The following is a 22,272-nucleotide window of genomic DNA, read 5'->3' as shown; positions in this document are numbered from 1 at the left end:
GGGTTGTCATCATCCTCTCAAAATTGTCATAATGTCTGTCATTGGATATTGCTTTTAAAATGCTATGGAAGTTTGAATGGGTTCTTTGGGGTATTTGTATTGAATTTGTTATTTTGTCTCTTAGTACCTGAAAAACCACGACTCATGGTCAGCCCTACCAACATGGGCACTGCCCTCCTCCAGTGGCACCCTCCGACGTTAACCCACGGCCCCCTGCAGGGCTACCGCCTTCGCTTTGGCCGCAAAGATGTCGACCCCCTGACCATCATCGAGTTCCCTGAGCGCGAGAACCACTACACCACCAAAGAGATCCACAAGGGGGCATCATACACCTTCCGCTTGTCCGCCCGCAACAAGGTGGGCTTTGGCGAGGAGACAGTCAAAGAGATCAACACTCCTGAAGATGTGCCTAGCGGCTTCCCACAAAGCATTGCGGCTGAGGGCGGCACCACCACCACCATTCAGGTGAATTGGAATCCCCTGTTACTGGCGGAGCGCAACGGCATTATCGTGAAGTACGCCCTGCAGTACAAGGACATCAACAGCCCTCGGAGTCCCTCGGAACTCTTCATCACCGCCCCAGAGTCCACCGTCACCCTGGACGGCCTCAAGGCTGACACCACTTACGATATCAAAATGTGTGCCTTCACCAGCAAGGGCTCCGGCCCCTATAGTCCCAGTGTCCAGTTCAGGACACAGCCCTTGGATCAAGGTAGGACCCCACCCCAATACCCCCTCCCGCCCCCCAATCCAACTTCAGTCCACAACCACCATCAACAGCAACCACCTCGTCAAGCTTTAGTGGCAGAAGAACAAACAGAATGGGATTACTGATCTCATGATTGGTCAAAAAATCTGCTGTATGTATACATAGCCCTCCCACCCCATAAGAAAGAAAGATATCATGAACAGGTGGAGTAAGTATATGTGTCCCATGTGTTGTCAGCTAAGCCAAAGGTGAGTCTGTAGATTAAAAAGAGCTGCTGTTAATAAAAAGGTAAGATAAAAGAAAGCAAAGGTAAGATGGGAGCACTGTAGCCCTGCTAAGACCACACTAGTGCTGGTTTCAGACTGCTTGTAAAGAGAAACATGTTCAGGTAAGAGGTTTATGGCTCTGGAATCCTTTAAGGAGGGTTATGTTTGTTTCGTGTCTAAATCATCTGCTCCCCCTTTCTTTTAGCAGTGTTTGCAAAAAACTTTCATGTGAAAGCTGCCATGAAGACATCCGTGCTCCTTACCTGGGAGATCCCAGACAACTATAACGCAGCTCAGCCCTTCACAGTAAGAGCTTTTTGATTATCTTCCATATTTTAATAAACAATGTTCGAGGATCCAGAAAATATCAAGTGACATGAGCCAAAAGTATAGTAGTCACATAAATATCTGAACAAGTCCGGACATTTCCCTGACTAAACAGACCTCATATGTTGGATTAGTGAATCTCCTCAACATTCACACATGCTTTCCTACCATTCCAAATCCAGATCCTCTATGACAAAGGCCAGAGCGTGGAGGTGGATGGCAAGCTCACTCAGAAGCTTATCACGGGTCTGCAGGCTGGGACGCAGTACTCCTTCCTGCTGACCAACCGGGGCAACAGCGCCGGCGGTCTCCAGCACCGTGTCTCCACCATGACCGCCCCGGACATCCTGCGCACCAAGCCCTACCTGATCGGCAAGACCAACTTGGATGGCATGGTCTCTGTGGAGCTGCCCTCTGTCCAGACTTCAGAGAAAGTCAGGTGAGTGGCGGGGATTAAAACTAATGCTAACGCTAATGCTAATGGATAATTGCAGACTTGTATTTATAGAGCTGGCTATTTAGCCTAATTTGAATTTACTTAATTCATTTGCCTCGGTGGCTGCCCTAATCCATCTATTTACCTTGAGCTCGTCTTTGGGTTCAATTATATCAGCAGGATACCATTAAAGCTTATTTGTCCTCTCAATAAGTGAAAGGGGCAAGATTTGACACTGCCAGATTTTGTAACACTTTATTTTTTAATACTGTATGAAAGGTCAGAACATCAGCACTGAAGAGGTCATCACTTTCTTTAGTGTACCCTGTATATTACATTAATTGCATTGTATCAAGCCTGTTCTTATTGTTCTCTGTTCATCAGAGAGAAGATGACACAATGAATTCTCCCACCCAATTTAACCCACTTCCCAGTATTAAGCCTTGTAATGTCTCTTCCAGCCTTTCCAACTAAGCTCTGGGTTGTCAAAAGGCCAATGCGCAGATCTGATTGTAGACTGGCACTTCAAACCAATCTAGGGTTTTGATCTTGCTGGACGCACTCGAGCCTACTATCCCCTATGCCAGTGCTTAAGCTAATTTGCTTCCCATCAGCCTGCCACACTGCCTTCCTGGCTAACGCTAGCTAGCACCGTGCCCAGCCTGGAGAAGCCCTGAAAAACTCTGGTAGAGGCCTTTATCTCCCTTGTCGCCCCAATGGAGGGTTGAAAATCCCTCTAATTCCAGCTCCTCTTCTCACTCTCACAGAGGGGTACTAATTAGCCCGCGGGGCTAACAGTGCGCCGACTTCTCTGATGATAACGGGCTAGCGTAACTAGCTAATGGCACGATCATTTGTCATCTTTGTCTCTTGTCCTCCATGCCTCCTACCCTGTTACACCTACAGGATAAGGCTCCTCAGGGACGCTAGACATTTTTGTGTATGAAGCTCAAAGCTTTGATCTTGGTTTGTTTTGTTTACAATACAATGGTGTATTGTAAACATCTTATGGAGTGAACTGACAATGGCCTTTGACCTTGAAGAGCTTGAAATACCTTGTCATTCTGTTTCTTTCTTTTCCTCCCATTTCCAGGGGATACTACATAGTGGTGGTGCCTCTGAAGAAACAGCGCACAGGAAAGTATCTCAAACCCTGGGACAGTCCAGATGAGATGAATCTAGAAGAGGTAGGTACCACAAAATGGTCCAAAAAATCTGTCAAAAAGTCCTTATTAAACATTAACATTCAATTCCTGTTGTGGAATCTCAATATTCACTTAATTGCAATGGAATCGACTTTAACCCAAGTCTTACAAAAAAAAAGGTGGTGGGAAGAACTCGACTCTAACTCTGCAGATACGAAAGGATGGGGGTGGGGAAACCTGGGGACGGGGCTCGTTGATTGATGCAAATAGCTGCAGAGATAATTATTCAAATGGGAAATAGGTAGAACATGGAGTAGTCATCAAGTGCACTGCAACTCAACTCCCCCTTCCCACCCCCTCTCCCTCTCAACGGTAATTACCTGAAGAGCTGCATCAGGCCTCTGTGTTCTTATTCAAGGGAAAGGTAGCACACGTTATGCACAAAGTACTTGACAACTTTAATATTTAGCCAGTCTAGGTATATCTGAAGCTTTTGTGCTCTGTGTATCCTTAGGTACATTTGGGGATAAGCTGATGTAATGATTTAGCATTCAAACCGTGAAATGTGTGTGTTCATTGTGATGCGTCATTCACATATATCGATCTATCTCTTTCCAAGATGGCATAGCAGTCAGACGTCCGTTATCCTCCTCTTGTTGTGTCCCGTGTATATATATATATATTTACATCTTTACTTCGCATATCTTTTTATATATTTTTTTCTAAAAACTCAACCTCAAAACACTCTCCTGCAACCCGCCTCACCAATTAAAAAAAAAAAATACTGGACTACCGACGTTATCTGCCCGAGGGAGTTATCCAACTGGCCCCTCCGTCGCGACAGAACCTGAACGCTCATCTGCGGCCCGCTAATCGTTAGCTGTCTTATCGGCTGCTATCTTAATAGGTCTATCGGACAATTTTCTTGGGCCACTATAACTATTTTGCCAATTGGACTGGTCCCCCCTACCACATGGAACCCCACTAATCTACAGACGGAAACGCACGAGGTGGCTAAAAACAGACCTCCCTCCATCTTCTGCCAGCTTGCTACCTATGGCCCTGCTAGCTGTCTGAATCTCACTTGGACATTTATGATCGCTTCGGCTAAGCATGCCTCTGTCCATTGCTCTTCTGGTTAGTGTTTATTGGCTTATTTCACTGTAGAGCCTCTAGCCCTGCTCATTATACCTTATCCAACCTTTCAGTTCCACCACCCACACATGCTATGACATCTTCTGGTTTCAATGATGTTTCTAGAGACAATATCTCTCTCATCATCACTCAATGTCTAGGTTTACCTCCACTGTACTCACATCCTACTCACATCTTGCCATACCTTTGTCTGTACATTATACCTTGAAGCTATTTTATCGCCCCCAGAAACTTGCTCCTTTTACTCTCTATTCCAGACGTCATAAACGACCAATTCTCATAGCTTTTAGCCGTACCCTTATCCTATTCCTCCTCTGTTCCTCTGGTGATGTAGAGGTGAATCCAGGCCCTGCAGTGCCTAGCTCCACTCCTATTCCCCAGGCGCTCTCTTTTGATGACTTTTGTAACCGTAATAGCCTTGGTTTCATGCATGTTAACATTAGAAGCCTCCTCCCTAAGTTTGTTTTATTCACTGCTTTAGCAAACTCTGCCAACCCGGATGTCCTAGCCGTGTCTGAATCCTGGCTTAGGAAGTCCACCAGAAATTCTGAAATCTTCATCCCTAACTACAACATTTTCAGACAAGATAGAATGGCCAAAGGGGGCGGTGTTGCAATCTACTGCAGAGATAGCCTGCAGAGTTCTGTCCTACTATCCAGATCTGTACCCAAACAATTTGAACTTCTACTTTTAAAAATCCATCTCTCTAAAAACAAGTTTCTCACCGTTGCCGCCTGCTATAGACTTGGCTATACTATCTTGGCCAGGTCGCAATTGTAAATGAGAACTTGTTCTCAACTTGCCTACCTGGTTAAATAAAGGTGAAATAAATAAATAAATAGACCACCCTCTGCCCCCAGCTGTGCTCTGGACACCATATGTGAACTGATTGCCCCCCATCTATCTTCAGAGCTCGTGCTGCTAGGTGACCTTAACTGGGACATGCTTAACCTCTTGGGGCTAGGTGGGACGCTAGCGTGCCACCTGTGGTGCACTCCATCAACAGCAGGTGCATTTCAAGAGCGGCAAATTTGAATCCAAATAAATGTCAAAATTCAAATTTTTCAAAAATACAACTATGTTACACCATTTGAAAGATAAACATCTCCTTAATCTAACCACGTTTTACGATTTCAAAAAGGTTTTACGGCGAAAGCATAAATTTAGAGTATGTTAGGACAGTACATTTACAAGAGTTGTGTGTAATGTTTTGTCAAGTCAAAGACAGGGTCACCAAAACCATAAAACCAGCTAAAATGATACACTAACCTTTTACAATCTCCATCAGATGACACTCCTAGGACATTATGTTAGACAATGCATGCATTTTTAGTTCTATCAAGTTCATATTTATATACAAAAACAGCGTTTTACTATGGCATTGATGTTGAGGAAATCGTTTCCCTCCAATAACCGGCAGTCAAGTCAGCGTCACAAATTAAATAATTAAAATTAGAAAACATTGGTAAAATATTATATTGTCATTTAAAGAATTATAGATTTACATCTTTTGAACGCAATCAACTTGCCAGATTTAAAAATAACCTTACTGGGAAATCACACTTTGCAATAATCTGAGCACTGTGCCCAGAAAAATACGCGTTGCGATACAGACTAGACGTCATGTTGGGGAGATCTAAAATCGAAAATACTATGTAAATAATCCATTACCTTTGATTCTCTTCATCAGATGTCACTTCCAGGTATCACAGGTCCATAACGAATGTAGTTTTGTTCAAAAAAGCTCATCATTTATGTCCAAAAATCTCCGTCTCGTTAGCACATGATGTAAGCCAGCCGGACTTCTCGTCATGAACGAGGGGAAAAAATATATTTCCGTTCGTTCAAACATGTCAAACGTTGTATAGCATAAATCATTAGGGCCTTTTTTAACCAGAACATGAATAATATTCAAGGTGGACGAATGCATAGCCTTTTATAACGTATTGGAACGAGGGTACCCAACATGAAGTAGCGCGCCAGGTGTCTAATGGGACATCACCGTTCCATGGCTCTTGTTCGGTCAGATCTCCCTCCAGAAGACTCAAAACACTTTGTAAAGGCTGGTGACATCTAGTGGAAGCAATAGGAAGTGCCAAAATATTCCTAAACCCCTGTGTTTTTCAATGGGAGAGGTTTAAAGTCAATACAACACATCAGGTATCCACTTCCTGTCAGAAAATGTCTCAGGGTTTTGCCTGCCAAATGAGTTCTGTTATACTCACAGACACCATTCAAACAGTTTTGGAAACTTTAGAGTGTTTTCTATCCATATATAATAAGTATATGCATATTCTAGTTACTGGGTAGGATTAGTAACCAGATTAAATCGGGTACATTTTTTTTATCCAGACGTGCAAATGCTGCCCCCTAGACCCAACAGGTTAACACCCCAGCCATCCTACAATCTAAGCTTGATGCCCTCAATCTCACACAAATTATCAATGAACCTACCAGGTACCACCCCAAAGCCGTAAACACGGGCACCCTCATAGATATCATCCTAACCAACTTACCCTCTAAATACACCTCTGCTGTTTTCAACCAAGATCTCAGCGATCACTGCCTCATTGCCTGCATCCGTAATGGGTCAGCGGTCAAACAACCTCCACTCATCACTGTCAAACACTCCCTGAAACATTTCAGTGAGCAAGCCTTTCTAATCGACCTGGCCCGGGTATCCTGGAAGGATATTGACCTCATCCCGTCAGTAGAGGATGCCTGGTTATTTTTTTTAAATGCCTTCCTCACCATCTTAAATAAGCATGCCCCATTCAAGAAATGTATAACCAGGAACAGATATAGCCCTTGGTTCTCTCCAGACCTGACTGCCCTTAACCAACACAAAAACATCCTGTGGCATTCTGCATTAGCATTGGACAGCCCCCGTGATATGCAACTTTTCAGGGAAGTTAGAAACCAATATACACAGGCAGTTAGAAAAGCCAAGGCTAGCTTTTTCAAGCAGAAATTTGCTTCCTGCAACACAAACTCAAAAAAGTTCTGGGACACTGTAAAGTCCATGGAGAATAAGAACACCTCCTCCCAGCTGCCCATTGCACTGAGGATAGGAAACTCTGTCACCTCTGATAAATCCACTATAATTGATAATTTCAATAAGCATTTTTCTACGGCTGGCCATGCTTTCCACCTGGCTACCCCTACCACGGTCAACAGCACTGCACCCTCCACAGCTACTCGCCCAAGCCTTCCCCATTTCTCCTTCTCCCAAATCCAGTCAGCTGATGTTATGAAAGAGCTGCAAAATCTGGACCCCTACAAATCAACAGGACTAGACAATCTGGACCCTTTCTAAATTGATCTGCCGAAATTGTTGCAACCCCTATTTCTAGCCTGTTCAACCTCTCTTTCGTGTCGTCTGAGATTCCAAAAGATTGGAAAGCAGCTGCTGTCATCACCCTCTTCAAAGGAGGGGACACTCTTGACCCAAACTGCTACATCCTATATCTATCATACCCTGCCTTTCTAAGGTCTTCGAAAGCCAAGTCAACAAACAGATTACCGACCATTTCGAATCCCACCACACCTTCTCCACTATGCAATCTGGTTTCAGAGCTGGTCATGGGTGCACCTCAGCCACGCTCAAGGTCCTAAACAATATCGTAACCGCCATCGATAAGAAACAATACTGTGCTGCCGTATTCATTGACCTGGCCAAGGCTTTCGACTCTGTCAATCACCACATCCTCATTGGCAGACTCAATAGCCTTGGTTTTCTCAAATAATTGCCTCGCCTGGTTCACCAACTACTTCTCTGATAGAGTTCAATGTGTCAAATCGGATGGCCTGTTGTCCGGGCCTCTGGCAGTCTCTATGGGAGTGCCACAGGGTTCAATTCTTGGGCCAACTGTTTTCTCTGTATACATCAATGATGTCGCTCTTGCTGCTGGTGAGTCTCTGATCCACCTCTACGCAGACGACACCATTCTGTATACTTCTGGCCCTTCTTTGGACACTGTGTTAACAACCCTCCAGACGAGCTTCAATGCCATACAACTCTCCTTCCGTGGCCTCCAACTGCTCTTAAATACAATTAAAACTAAATGCATGCTCTTCAACCGATCGCTGCCTGCACCCGCCCGCCCGTCCAGCATCACTTCTCTGGACGGTTCTGACTTAGAATATGTGGACAACTACAAATACCTAGGTGTCTGGTTAGACTGTAAGATCTCCTTCCAGACTCACATCAAACATCTCCAATCCAAAGTTAAATCTAGAATTGGCTTCCTATTTCGCAACAAAGCATCCTTCACTCATGCTGCCAAACATACCCTCGTAAAACTGACCATCCAACTGATCCTCGACTTCGGCGATGTCATTTACAAAATAGCCTCCAATACCCTACTCAATAAACTGGATGCAGTCTATCACAGTGCCATCTGTTTTGTCACCAAAGCCCCATATACTACCCACCACTGCGACCTGTACGCTCTCGTTGGCTGGCCCTCGCTTCATACTCGTCGCCAAACCCACTGGCTCCAGGTCATCTACAAGACCCTGCTAGGTAAAGTACCCCTTTATCTCCGCTCACTGGTCACCATAGCAGCACCCACCTGTAGCACGCGCTCCAGCAGGTATATCTCTCTGGTCACCCCCAAAGCCAATTCCTCCTTTGGCCGTCTCTTCTTCCAGTTCTCTGCTGCCAATGACTGGAACGAACTACAAAAATCTCTGAAACTGGAAACACTTATCTCCCTCACTAGCTTTAAGCACCAGCTGTCAGAGCAGCTCACAGATCACTGCACCTGTACATAGCCCATCTATAATTTAGCCCATACAACTCCCTCTTCCCCTACTGTATTTATTTATTTATTTTGCTCCTTTGCACCCCATTATTTATATTTCTACTTTGCACTTTCTTCCACTGCAAATCTACCATTCCAGTGTTTTACTTGCTATATTGTATTTACTTTGAAACCATGGCCTTTTTTTGCCTTTACCTCCCTTATCTCACCTCATTTGCTCACATTGTATATAGACTTATTTTTGTACTGTATTATTGACTGTATGTTTGTTTTACTCCATGTGTAACTCTGTGTTGTTGTATGTGTCGAACTGCTTGGCTTTATCTTGGCCAGGTCGCAATTGTAAATGAGAACTTGTTCTCAACTTGCCTACCTGGTTAAATAAAGGTGAAATAACATTAAAAAAATATAGACCATCTCTCAGCTATGTTAATGGCCTTCAGCACACCAGAAACTCACCTACCTAACGCATGTGAAACATTCCTAACAGTCATAAGATACTGAGGATGGCATTCATTGCAGTAAGTAGGTCTCCAGATAGAGCTTCCAGAAGTGTGTTTGAACTCCCTCTATCCAGGACATGCTGCTGTACAGTACAATGCACTTCCAAAAGCACGATTCAGAAATCCAGTGTCTGCAATTGATCAAATAAAATCAAATGTTATTTGTCATACTGCCACAGCAGATCCACAGATGACGCAATCTCTATTGCACTCCACACAGCCCTTACCCACCTGAGAAAGGACAGTGTTGGGGCGGTATGTGAATTGGAGTGGATTCCAGGGTGTCTGGGATGATGGTGTTGATATGAGCCATGACCAGCCTTTCAAAGAATGTCATGGCTACATATGTGAGTTCTACGGGTGATAGTCATTTAGATAGGTTACCTTGGCGTTTTTGGGCACAGGGACTATGGGTCAGGGAGAGTCTGAACATATCAGTGAAGACACTTGCCAACTGGTGAGCGCATGCTCTGAGTATGTGTCCTGGTAATCCATCTGGCCCTGCGGCCTTGTGAATATTAACCTGTTTAAAGGTCTTACTCACATCGGCTACGGAGAGCGTGAACACAACAGCTGGTGCCCTCATGCATAGTTCAGTGTTGCTAGCCTTGAAGTGCCTATAAAAGGTATTTAGCTCATCTGGTAGGCTCGCATCACTGGACACCTCATGGCTGAGTTTCCCTTTGTAATCCGTGATAGTCTGCTCGCCCTACCACATCCAACGACCGTCAGAGCTGGTGTAGTAGGATTCGATTTTGGTCCTGTATTGTCGCTTTGCCTGTTTGATGGTTAATCAGAGGGCGTAGCAGGATTTCTTATAAGTGTCAGGATTAGAGTCCTGCAACTTGAAAGCAGCTCTAGCCTTTAGCTCAGTGCATATGTTGCCTGTAATCCGTGGCTTCTGGTTGGGATATGTACGTACAGTCACTGTGGGGACCACGTCATAGATGCACTTATTAATGATGCCGGTTACTAATGTGGTAAACTCCTCAATCCCGGAACATATTCCAGTCTGTGCTAGCGAAACAGTCCTGTAGCTTAACATCCGTTTCATTGGAAGACTTACGTATTGAGCGTGTCACTAGTACTTCCTGTTTAATTATTTGCTTGTAAGCAGGAATCAGGAGGATAGCGTTATGGTCAGATTTGCTGAATGAAGGGTGAGGGAGAGCTTTGTATGCATCTCTGTGTGTGGAGTAAAGGTGATCTAGAGTTTTTTTTACTCTAGTTGCACGCTGGTAGAAATTAGGGTAAAACGGATTTCAATTTTCCTGCATTAAAGTCACTGGCCACTAGGAGCGCCGCCTCTGAGTGAGCATTTTCTTGTTTGCTTATGGCCCTATGCAGCTTTTAAAGTGTGGTCTTAGTGCCAGCATTGGTTTGTGGTGGTAAATAGGTAGCTTTGAAAAATATAGATAAACTCTCTGTAAATAATCTGGTCTACAGTTTATCATGTGGTGTTCTCAGGCGAGCAGAACCTTTAGACTTCCTTAACATTAGAGATCGTGCACCAGTTGTTAACAAAGAGACACACATTTACCATGTCCTTGTTCAGCCGCGACACATAGAAACTTAGGATATTACCAGTTCTTCAGATCACGTTGATAGTATAGTCTCCAATGGACCTCTTCCAGTTTTTTCTTCAGGGAGGTATCCAGTGAGTCTCATCAGGTATCCCACACAACGCTGTCTCCTCCTTCTTCGAGTGTCAGGGATTTGGGCCTGGTCCGCGATAATCATTATGTCTTTCGTCTCCGTCTGATTGAAGTAAAAGTCTGCGTCCAAATGGAGGTTAGTGATGGCTGTTCTGATGTCCAGAAGCTCTTTTGGGTCATAGGAAACAATGGTGGAAACATTATGTACACAAAAAGTTAAGATAAGTGCCACCCCCCCCCCCAAAAAAAATGTTTTGATAAATTGGTCAGGAGCCCATAAAATCTCCAATCTCCAGGTCTCCAGTCCCTCTCGTTCCATTATTTATCCCAACCCAAGTATGAACAGGTTTTAACCCTTTTTGTGTCACTAGACTTTTGATGTAAGTAGTTCGGTTTAGGGATAGGTTCATATCTATTTAATACTTTACTTGTCATTGTGGGTAGGTACTTATGGGGATGATTTATTCCTAATGCAGTAAATAGAGCAAACAAAAACACAATATGAGCATACACTTTATCTCTTGAGAAGAACCATGTTGTTTCACTGAGTCTCATCTGTCTCACGCCTTGACCGATTACCAGAAAGTCGCCCCCTCCCATCAGAAATGATTTGTTTGTCAGTATTGGGCTCTCACCTTTTCACAAATTTTCCCAAGGGCGGCTTGTTTTAGCCGTGTTGACAAGGGATATGATTGAAGACATTATTGAGTAGTGACACCACCCTCCGAGCCAAAGCCATTGCAGAAACTTGATAGGCACACACGCATTCCAGAGAGAGAGATATGAAGTTGGCTCACGTTGATACGACGTGTACTTTTGGGTAGGCTTAAACCACATACACTGAACAAAAATATAAATGCAACATGTAAAGTGTTGGTCCCATGTTTCATGAGCTGAAATAAAAGATCCCAGAAATGTTCCATACACACAAAAAGCTTATTTCTATCAAATTTTGTGCACAGATTTGTTTACATCCCTGTTAGTGAGCATTTCTCCTTTGCCAAGATAATCCATCTATCTGACAGGTGTGGCATATCAAGAAGCTGATTAAACGGCAGGATCATTACACAGGTCCACCTTGTGCTGGGGACAATTAAAGGCTGCTCTAAAATGTGACATTTTGTCACACAACACAATGCCATAGATGTCTCAAGTTTTGAAGGATCATGCAATAGGCATGCTGACTGCAGGAATGTACACCAGAGCTGTTGCCAGAGAATTGTATGTTCATTTCTCTACCAGAAGCCGCCTCCAAAGTCATTTTTGAGAATTTGGCAGTATGTCCAACCGGACTCACAACCGCAGATCACATGTATGGCGTTGTGTTTCAGAGTGCCCCAAGGTGACGGTGGGGTTATGGTATGGGCAGGCATAAACTACCGACAACGAACACAACTGCATTTTATTGATGGCAATTTCAATGCACAGAAATACCATGACAAGATCCTGAGGCCCATTATCGTGCCATTCATCCTCCGGCATCACTTCATGTTTTAACACAGCATATTGCAAAGATCTGTACACAATTCCTGAAAGCTGAAAATGTCACAGTTCTTCCATGGCCTGCATACTCACCTGACATGTTGAGCATGTTTGGGATGCTCTGGATTGACAGCAACTTTGCACAGCCATTGAAGAGGAGTGGGACAACATTCCACAGGCCACAATCAACAGCCTGATCAACGCTATGCGAAGGAGATGTGTCGCGCTGCATCAGGCGAATAGTGGTCACACAGGATACTGACTGGTTATCTGATCCACGCCCCTACCATTTTTTTAAGGTATCTTTGACCAACAGATACATATCTGTATTCCCAGTCATGTGAAATCCATAGATTATGGCCTAATGAATGTATTTCAATTGACTGATTTCCTTATATGAACTGAAATTGTTGCATGTTGCGTTTATATTTTTGTTCAGTGTAAATCAAGCAGACATGAAACCAGTAAGATGTCTCACACCATTGCATACACTGAATCATTTTTGGTTGGCGTTATTAGACCTAGTTATGTAGCCTATAGCAATAGCACTTGAGCGTAGACCTGCATAACATTACACTTTCCCATAAGAGCGAGACAAATTTGGCTTTGTTTTTTTGCAGAAGCAATCACACTCCCATTGTACGAATATGATCTGATTCACATTCTGATCAAGTTGCCTGGTGTTGCTAGTGGGTAAATAATATCTGGTCTCTCTATTAGTGCAGTGTTACAATGTAATTTGTGACGGGGGCTAGCCTAGTGCTAATGCTCTGAGGCAGAATTTTTCTGTTATGACACACTGCACTTGCTCAGGGACTCACCACTTTCTTGGATGTAGGAAATAGAGCCAAGGGTATTCTTTGTGTGTGTGTGTGTGTGTGTGTGTGTGTGTGTGTGTGTGGTGTGTGTGTGTGTGTGTGTGTGTGTGTGTGTGTGTGTGTGTGTGTGTGTGTGTGTGTGTGTGTGTGTGTGTGTGTGTGTATATTTAATTACCCATGCTCAGCAAGAAACAGAACACCATTGCATTGTTGTTTAATTGATACCTTTAGGGGCTTGGTACTTACAGTACGTTTGGTGCGCTCAGCACTTTCAATGAGTAGCCTCACCTATATTGTGTAGCATGCCACAGGACATTTGCTAATATACTGTTTTATTAAGTACATTCCAATGACTACAAGCCATCATGTGGTCATGATGGTCTAAAAGGTTGCTGGTATCTGATGGGAATATATCAAAACAATATTAAGAGAATGAAGTCCATCTCTACCTATCGACAAGTATTCAGTCAGTTTACCACATATTTGCCTCTCATTCCTTCTAAAGATTATGCATTACACACACACACACACACACACACACACACACACACACACACACACACACACACACACACACACACACACACACACACACAGCAGAGCAGGGCATCTCTTCCTATTCTATTTCATGCCACTGGAACTTCAAAACATTGTCCCCTTTCAAAAATATATATATTTTTTTTTAACTTGAAATCCTTTTGAAATGTTTGACAGTATTCACGGTTATTATAGAAACTCATTTAGGAAAATCCACACATCTTGAAATCCTTGCAGCGTAAAACAAATGAAATCCAAATGGTAATATTTCCTCTTCCGTTGCAATCAGTAGTTTGAGCTTTTGTAATCAGAAGGGATGTAACACAGATTTGTAGTTGTGTGTGTGTGTGTGTGTGTTTGTGTCCATGTGTGTATGACTGCAAAACAACATTTTTATCGACTGTCTAGCTACATCGGCTCCACTCTTTTCACTTTTAGCTGCTCAAAGAGATTAACCGAACAAGCCGAGGCCTTCGCTTCCGGAGGCAAGCTGAGCCCAAAGCCTACATCGCTGCCTACTTCAAAGACCTTCCTACCGACTTCACTCTGGGAGACACCAAGATCTATGGGGACTTTGAAAACAAGCAGCTCGCCAACGGCCAAGAGTACATCTTCTTTGTGCTTGCTGTCCTCGAGATCTCTGAAAATGTAAGTATATGCCTTTTTATGCTTTTTTTCTTAGAAAACCTCTCTCTCTCTATCTCATCCTTTGTTTCCTTCTCTGCTCTTAGACACCCCACTCCATAAAGGAATTAGTTCAGACAGGCGCATCAGTCGGCCCTCTGTCGATTTCCTTTTCCAGAAATCTTTTTCCCTCATGTTTAAAGTTGCATATTAAACGTCAAAGACCCAAATCAATTGCGTCTTGGCAGGGGGCACGTCCCTTGGCTGGATGTGTTACGTCAAGTCCGTTTGAGCCCTGGTCCCTGAAAAAGGGCAAGAACAGAGCCTGCTACTGTATAGGGGAAATCCCCCAGAGGCTCCTGCCAATCGCAGGAATACCTCGATAACGGGATTCCTCTTTAATTCCACACCTACGTGTGAACGCCATTATCTCCTCCACTGCAGCTGTGTGTGTGTGTGTGTGTGTGTGTGTGTGTGTGTGTGTGTGTGTGTGTGTGTGTGTGTGTGTGTGTGTGTGTGTGTGTGTGTGTGTGTGTGTGTGACGAGAAGGAGAGTGTGGATCAAAGGAGAAAGGGGCATGATTAGCTGGCTAAATGCGTCAGAATGATGGATTTGAAGACCTGGGAGGTTTTAAGGGAGTCTGTCTTGGACTTCGTCAGTCTTGACTGCAGATCTAGGAGGTTGATAATGGCAGGTGGGTGAGCGGACAAAATGGGGGGAAATCTTTAATTTGCCCACCACAGCACTGATTGGCTTTTTCTTTGCCCCAAAGCCCCCAGTCTTTATCTCGTTCTGCTCAGAACGGCGTAAATGTACTCAATCACAAATGAGAGATGTTACGGATATTACGAACGTGCCCATATCTTTTGGATAGTTGAATTTGTACATTTGCATTGACACAATAACTTTGAATGGGCAAATCTTAGCCTACTCAGCACATACAGGTTGTCCTGATGTCTTTGTGAAAGTCAGACTGACCGAATATACATGTACTTGAAGAGGAAAAGTTGAAACTTGGACACTTTTGCACTTGCGGTGGCCTCACAGAAGGGCTGAGGTCTATTGATTGGAGCTCAGCTGTGAGAGTTGATAGATATGTGAGAGAGTGCAGGTTGTTTTTCTACAAAGCTACACAGTCAGGAATAAGATATCACTTCAGGAACCTAGGAACATCGTCTGAACTGGGACCACAGAATATGTTTTCAAAGTCATGGGAGGCAGAGAAATAGTGGCATTAGAGTCAGCCAAAAATATTTCCTGTTGTTGTCTGGATACCTAACTACATTGTGGTGATAAAACAATTTCCCCTTCTCTACTCTACACTACCTGCATGTAGAACTAGCCTATTGCGTGGTTATTAAATACGTTATTCCACTAGTAGTTTATGTAAAGTGTAGCCTGAGAGCCTCAATAAAATAACACAGTGAGGACTAATACAACTCCCCTTCCTCTCCTTCCCAGACCATGTATGCCACCAGCCCCTACTCCGACCCTGTCGTGTCAGCTGACCTTGACCCCCAGCCAATCATTGACGAGGAGGAGGGACTTATCTGGGTGGTGGGCCCAGTGCTCGCTGTGGTCTTCATCATCTGCATCGTCATCGCCATCCTCCTGTACAAGAGGTAAGGACTAAAGAAAGTGAAGCACACGAGGGAGAGAGAGAGAGAGAGACTGGCATCATCAAAGTCAAACAAAGCACATTCAAATACACTGTCAAACAAACACTCTACCTATCAGACAGACACACTCAATCACACACACAGTCACACACACACACAGTCACACACACACACAGTCACACACACAGTCACACACACGCACACATACACAAAAGAAATCAGAGCAGCTCTTTGTCTGAACCTCCAGCAGAAGCTGACCGTTCGCCGCCACCGTCCATCAGTCAAGCGTTGGAGGGGAGCGCTCCGAGTATCGGCTGTGTGACAGTGCATGCTGCTTTAGAACCACACACATACACAAGAGAGCCAAGCTCCAGGCCTGTTTTGCGACTCCCGGTTGACCTGGTGCTTTAACAGGGACACACTTCTCTCTAGCCTAGCTTCTCCCTCTTATATTTTTCACCTTGATTGAATACTGCTTTGGGCCAAGTGAAGCAGTCTCCATAGCATCCACATTGGATGGCACTGTAAAGTGTATTAACGCATTACTGGGAGAATCAGCCTTGAGAGAAGTGAAGCCTGGGCTTATAGACAATATCAATAGATGTGTTTTTCACTCAACGCCAATCGAGAACATACGTACCCCTGAATGCATAGGTATTTGTTAAATATGTCACTGTAATCGGAAGGCAATCAAACATCATTGAGTCCTATGGCTATTTACTTACTCTAGGCGTAGGTGACAATTTGATTGTCCTTCCATGTTGACTGTTTTGGTCGTTCAATGCCAGGGGCACTCGAGTAGAGCTTAGAGAGGCTGCTGCCTATATACAGACTTGAAATCGTTGGCCACTTAAATAAATGGATCACTAGTCACTTTAATAATGCCACTTTAAGCAACTTTACATATCTTGCATTCCTCATATCATATGTGTATATACTGTATTTTATACCATCTATTGCATCTTGCCTATGCCGCTCGGTCATTGCTCATCCATATATTTATATGTATATATTCTTATTCCATACCTTTAGTTAGATTTGTGTGTTTTGGGTAGTTGTTGTGGAATTGTTAGATTACTTGTTATATATTGCTGCACTTTCGGAACTAGAAGCACAAGCAATTCGCTACACTCGCAATAACATCTGCTAACCATGTGTATGTGACCAATAAAATTTGATTTGATTTGAGAACTAACTGTCAGGTATGGAATCAACGTTTGCGCCTGAAAAGATTGACACGGCAATTACCAAGTCAAGGTCACCAGCGTGTTTACTAAGTCAGTGTCACTACCGTGTTTACCAAGTCAATGTCACCAGCTTGTTTATTAAGTCAATGTCACCAGCTTGTTTATTAAGTCAATGTCACCATCGTGTCGGGACTTTCCGGAACATATCCAAGAAATGTTTCACTTGTTAAGATACATTTGTGTGTAATAGAACTGGTGCCCTGTGTGAGGAGCAAAGGACAACATTCATGTTACTGTGGGTGTTGCGGCAGGGGGAAAGGATGAAATAATAGCCCCACGGCATTGCTGATTAACTGTATAAATCGGTCACAGCAAGATGCACACCTACATGCACACTTGGATACAGGTCACAAAATTGTTTATGTTCATCTGAGCTGAAAGTCAAGGTACCCCATGTCCCAGACCCCATTATAGATCACAATGAACATAAGTGGCTTTTGTTACAACATTGAGCTCAAATTATATTATCTCATCTTTTTTTTATGTATTTTCTTAGAAACTCCATGCAAGCACATTATTTTGTATAGTCAGTAATCCGTATTATCACAATTGTCCTGTGTTGTTGCCTTGATGTAGTTATTCTTTAGGATATATAGTAAACAGATACACTGAGCCCTATAATGCTCGAGTGACAAACAATCACCTGAAACTACTAAATAAACAATACATCTTTGGATTGCACCTGGGATGAGATTATATGATTTTAAACGACAAGTACCCAAGGTGGCATAATTGAGCATGGTGTCGGTAGTGAAGGGACACTAATGTCGCACGCCAACCAACATTGAGATGCGATTGTTGTTGCTCAATTGTCTTTTTGTAGTTAGATACATATTTATTCTTCTTACACAGGAAATAGCGCATTACAGTATAAAATATAAGCGTCGTAGTTCAACTTCGGCCATGGGGTGTGATACTGTTGTCAGGATTATTAAGTCGTCATAGCGACGGATCATGTTGTCGTGCCAGCTAACATCCTTTCATGCTTTCTTTTCCTTGCTTACGAATGGAGCAGCAAACCAGACAGGTAAGAGTGAAAGGATGTGATATGGCTGACAATCCCACAACTACCCCCACCTCAACCCTTTTTTTTATCCCTTTGCAGACATTTCCTACCCTCTAGCTTGTTGGGCAGAGTTCAATCATTGCAGAAAGTGAGTTCCCCCACTGCTGTGCAATTCCAAAGCACTTTTAAAAGTCAGCTGTTTGCATTGATTGAATTCTGACCTACCTTCCAAATGACAGTATTTGAATCGACATCATATATTTGATCAGCCAGGACAGTTCATTTTCAAAAAATGTATGTGTGCTTTCCATTCTTCCATTTCTCTCACCCTACATTACATTAAAAATAGTAATATTATTTCGTATTTGACAAAAACCCATATCACCATTTCAATTTTCCATTGACCAAACATGTCTAAATGTCCTGTCTGTCTCAATACAAAGGGTCAATTTCCTGATAAACGATCCCTAGAAATCCTTATTTCTTAGATTTCTACTGAATTCAATGTCTCACCGGTTGTACGCAAGAAACAAATGACTTGCATGCCTTGAACAGAACCAACATGCATTACAATGCCTAAACTGCTCCCCCTCACGTTCTCCTTAATTCTCAAAATGCTAGTTGGCATGAACATTGAATGCAAATAATATATCACAAATAGATATATTTCTTCAACAGCATTACATCACAGCCAAATGTACTCACTGGCCGGGAAAGCACTATACTGTACCGGTACTGTAACACTTTAACAGCGTTTGCCCAGCTTTCCTACTCCCAAATCATTTCATTCCATTTTTTATTCAGCTTTCAAAATGAATAACCCTGTGTTTTTAACAAATGAGCCCTTGCATTGCTAGATGGCTATTAAATTGTAGGTACACTTTGCCGTACTCATACAATGTCATACATAGACTACTGTATGCGTTCAGATATCTGTTCAGATGTACCCATGCTATCATTTTCAGCCTTTTTTTTCATGCCTGCATTCTCCACCAAATGTAGCAAATCGTATGACTCATTCTGTATGGTCCCATCTACGTGTTTTCAGACGCATGCAACGATGACCTCACACGACCCATTTCATCCTTTGTTGTTGTTTTCGACCATCACACCATTGACCTCCCCCCCAGGCTATTTACACAAGCCTCATTGCTTCCCATATAATGCAAAGGTCACAGGTTAGTGATTTTACGTAACCCTAATGAAGAGAGGTTGGAGGTCAGAGGTCAAATGATAATAAACTATTTTGAAAGGTCACTTCTAGTATAGTGCTAGTCCCCCTTGTACTCTGTACACTTCTCGTTAGACAGATCGAATGTCACCATATTGACTCTTTGGGCAGATCTCTTTGTCAAAGCTCTTTGTCAGAGACTGCACAGTTTTATAAATAAGTGGTCAAAAGTATTATATCCCTGAAGAAGATGGATTATATTTAATTGATGAAATCTCCCAATGCCATGTAGGTTAATCTCAGGGATTGAGTGTATTTATGGCACCTCTCTATCCTCTCATAAGCATGATATGGAATTTATTAGACCGCATTCCCATTATCGGAATGAATTAAAGATGCACTAAAGTTCATTACTGGGCTTTAACTTCATGCTTCTTGAAATGTGAATCTGATCAACTTGTATGAACATTAAGATATATGTCCCACTAAGAGTAGCATTCATCCCCATGTATACAAAACATAACACAATCTGGCGGATTAAAGGAGGACGCAAACTATGCTGGAACCCATCAGATGTAACTCATCATCAAGACATTGTATATGGAAAATGTATACATTTTTATTAGTGTCATTTAATTTAGGGAAATATCTTCAACAGGGATGAATATGCACCAAAAAAACGATAGAACACAAAACATTTTTTTTTTAAGTATTCATGTTTTAAATGTTTTATCCCAACAGGAAAAGGGCAGAATCCGAAGCTAGAAAAGGAAGTCTGCCCAACAGTAAGGAGATTCCGTCTCATAACCCCACCGACCCTGTGGAGCTTCGACGCATGAACTTCCAAACGCCCGGTAAGGGAATTTTGTGCCAGCAAACATAAATCACACAAACCACTGCAAAGCTTCCTAGGTCCATAATCACTCAATGATTTAAGAAATTACGGACATCTTAGTCAAATTAAGATGGCTTTAAATTAAGATGCCTGTAGTTACTTATCTTCACCTGACTTAGTAAGTGAAGCAGCAGAATTAATGTAATATATCAAATCTGGTTTATTATTGGGAAAGTGTGTGAATGTCTCCTCTTTGCGATGTGCTTGCTCATGCGTGACCTCTTTAAAAGTCAACACCTAAATGCTAAACCAACACTTCTCACGGAGTTCCCGTGACTAGAACATTCTGGGGGGGGGGGTCATTGTTCAAAGTGTGGCTGGACATGATGGAAAATGGACAGGTGGTGGGGAAAAGATACGCAGGGTCAAAACTGATGAACTCCTCCCAGGAGATAGAGAGAGAGAGCAAAGAGAGGTGCTGAAGACAGCAGTGCAAGGCTAATACTTTCATGGCAGTTACCATCATCCTTGTCTTCACGGGTCACCTACAGATGTAGGATATTTATTTGAGCCAGTTTGCTATAGCATGAAAATACTCCTGTAGCAACAGGAAATGTGAATTATTATGTGGGGTTGATACATTTTTCATTATGGCAAATCAAGACAGACATTTTAAAGTGGAAATCTTTTTAAACATTGAACACACTACATGTTTACTGCTGTGAAGGAAAATTCTCAGCAACAAAAGAGTGATCAAATTAAGATCCTACAGCTGTAGGTCGGTGCAGTCTTTGCCAAGCTAACACTAGTCTCAAAGTGACAGTGTAGCATGATGGAAGTCACAGGTAGCTGAAACTATGACAGTGTCACAGTGCCATGTTACATCCTGTACATGAGGCAGTGGACGGTGGAGAGTGGGCCAGTGACAAGTTGTGAACACAAATGTCCCCTCCCTTTTGACCTTCGAGGTGAACAGCGGTTATGCCTGAGCTGCCTGGTCATGTGACCCCTTTTTGTTGCCAAGTGGAAAAAGATGGCTGTCACAGTCCATTTGTCCCTTGGATAGCCAATGTATTTTCACATTTTTTGAGTGAAGAGACACGCTCAACTTGGTACTGGAGTTCTTCTGGCAGCGACAGCAGTGGGACAGGTGTTCAGGGACTGCCAATAATGTAATATCAAAGCCATATTTTTCAGGTCAGCTCGTATGAAAAGGGAATAAAATATCCCAGCCGCAGGCCGATTTTTTTGGAAAGATTATGCATATTTATGAAACCTCTACTCTCAATGACGTTCTATCCATTACTGGAAATGTCAAACTTGGCAAAGGGGGCGTTTTTTTCCCATCTCAGTTTTCACTTTGAGAAGGGGACTTCAGAGTGATCTAAACCACCACACTTTCCCTATTTCCGGAATCCTCAACAACCATCTTGATTAGTCTCGCACACCATTCTCATTTTCCAAAGAGCCTCTCAAAGTGGCTCTCGACTTGCTCGAGCGGTCCAAACATCTTTGTCTCCCTCTTTTAGAGCTTCTTCTCCAATGCTGATTGGTGCTACATTAGACTGTTTCTCCTCCCTCTCTCCCTCCCTCTTTTCCTCTCTCTCACCTCGCTGCTCCTCAATGCGTATTTCCATCTTGAGGATGCTTGATGTGTGCATGGCGCCACACGGCGAGTGGTAGTTCCATTGTCATCCGGCGGCTGAAAATGGGTCTTGAGTGGTAGGGGCCGATAGAAACACCCTCTTGGAGAAATAGAGCGAGTGAGTGCGGGAGAAAAGAGGCCTCGCTTTTTCGCTTTTTCCATTAGCTAATGCCCACTTGTGTTATCAGTATAGATGAAAAGACCACTGACTTGCCCTTGCAGACACTTGTCTCAGGCGGGAGAGTGGGAAAAACGTCACTGTGTCCCGGCTATTATGAAACCTCTGCTATCTGGGACTGGGTGACAGCACTTTGTGCGGCGCCGTC

The 22,272-nt window shown here is 43.2% G+C and overlaps 1 protein-coding gene across 21 annotated transcripts in view; it reads left to right on the top strand.

Moving 5' to 3' along the window:
- The window catches only part of LOC106577623 (receptor-type tyrosine-protein phosphatase delta), a 645,609-nt gene that overhangs the window by 562,227 nt on the left and 61,110 nt on the right, over positions 1–22,272 (top strand). For 7 of the 21 annotated variants that reach the window (XM_014155859.3, XM_014155852.3, XM_082965129.1 and 4 more), the window contains 8 exons: positions 125–712; positions 1,181–1,281; positions 1,485–1,741; positions 2,832–2,925; positions 14,238–14,447; positions 15,885–16,045; positions 18,302–18,316; positions 20,208–20,320. In XM_014155859.3, the coding sequence (XP_014011334.1) occupies positions 125–712; positions 1,181–1,281; positions 1,485–1,741; positions 2,832–2,925; positions 14,238–14,447; positions 15,885–16,045; positions 18,302–18,316; positions 20,208–20,320 (1,539 nt within the window). The remainder of the gene's footprint in view (positions 1–124; positions 713–1,180; positions 1,282–1,484; positions 1,742–2,831; positions 2,926–14,237; positions 14,448–15,884; positions 16,046–18,301; positions 18,317–20,207; positions 20,321–22,272) is intronic. The other 14 variants (XM_082965134.1, XM_082965135.1, XM_082965132.1 and 11 more) reach the window with 5 other exon arrangements.

Source organism: Salmo salar, chromosome 18 (assembly GCF_965601325.2).
Source record: "Salmo salar chromosome 18, fSalSal1, whole genome shotgun sequence".
Lineage (NCBI taxonomy): Eukaryota > Metazoa > Chordata > Actinopteri > Salmoniformes > Salmonidae > Salmo > Salmo salar.
Note: the sequence above shows the minus strand (reverse complement) of the source record. Positions and strands in the feature narration are given on the sequence as shown.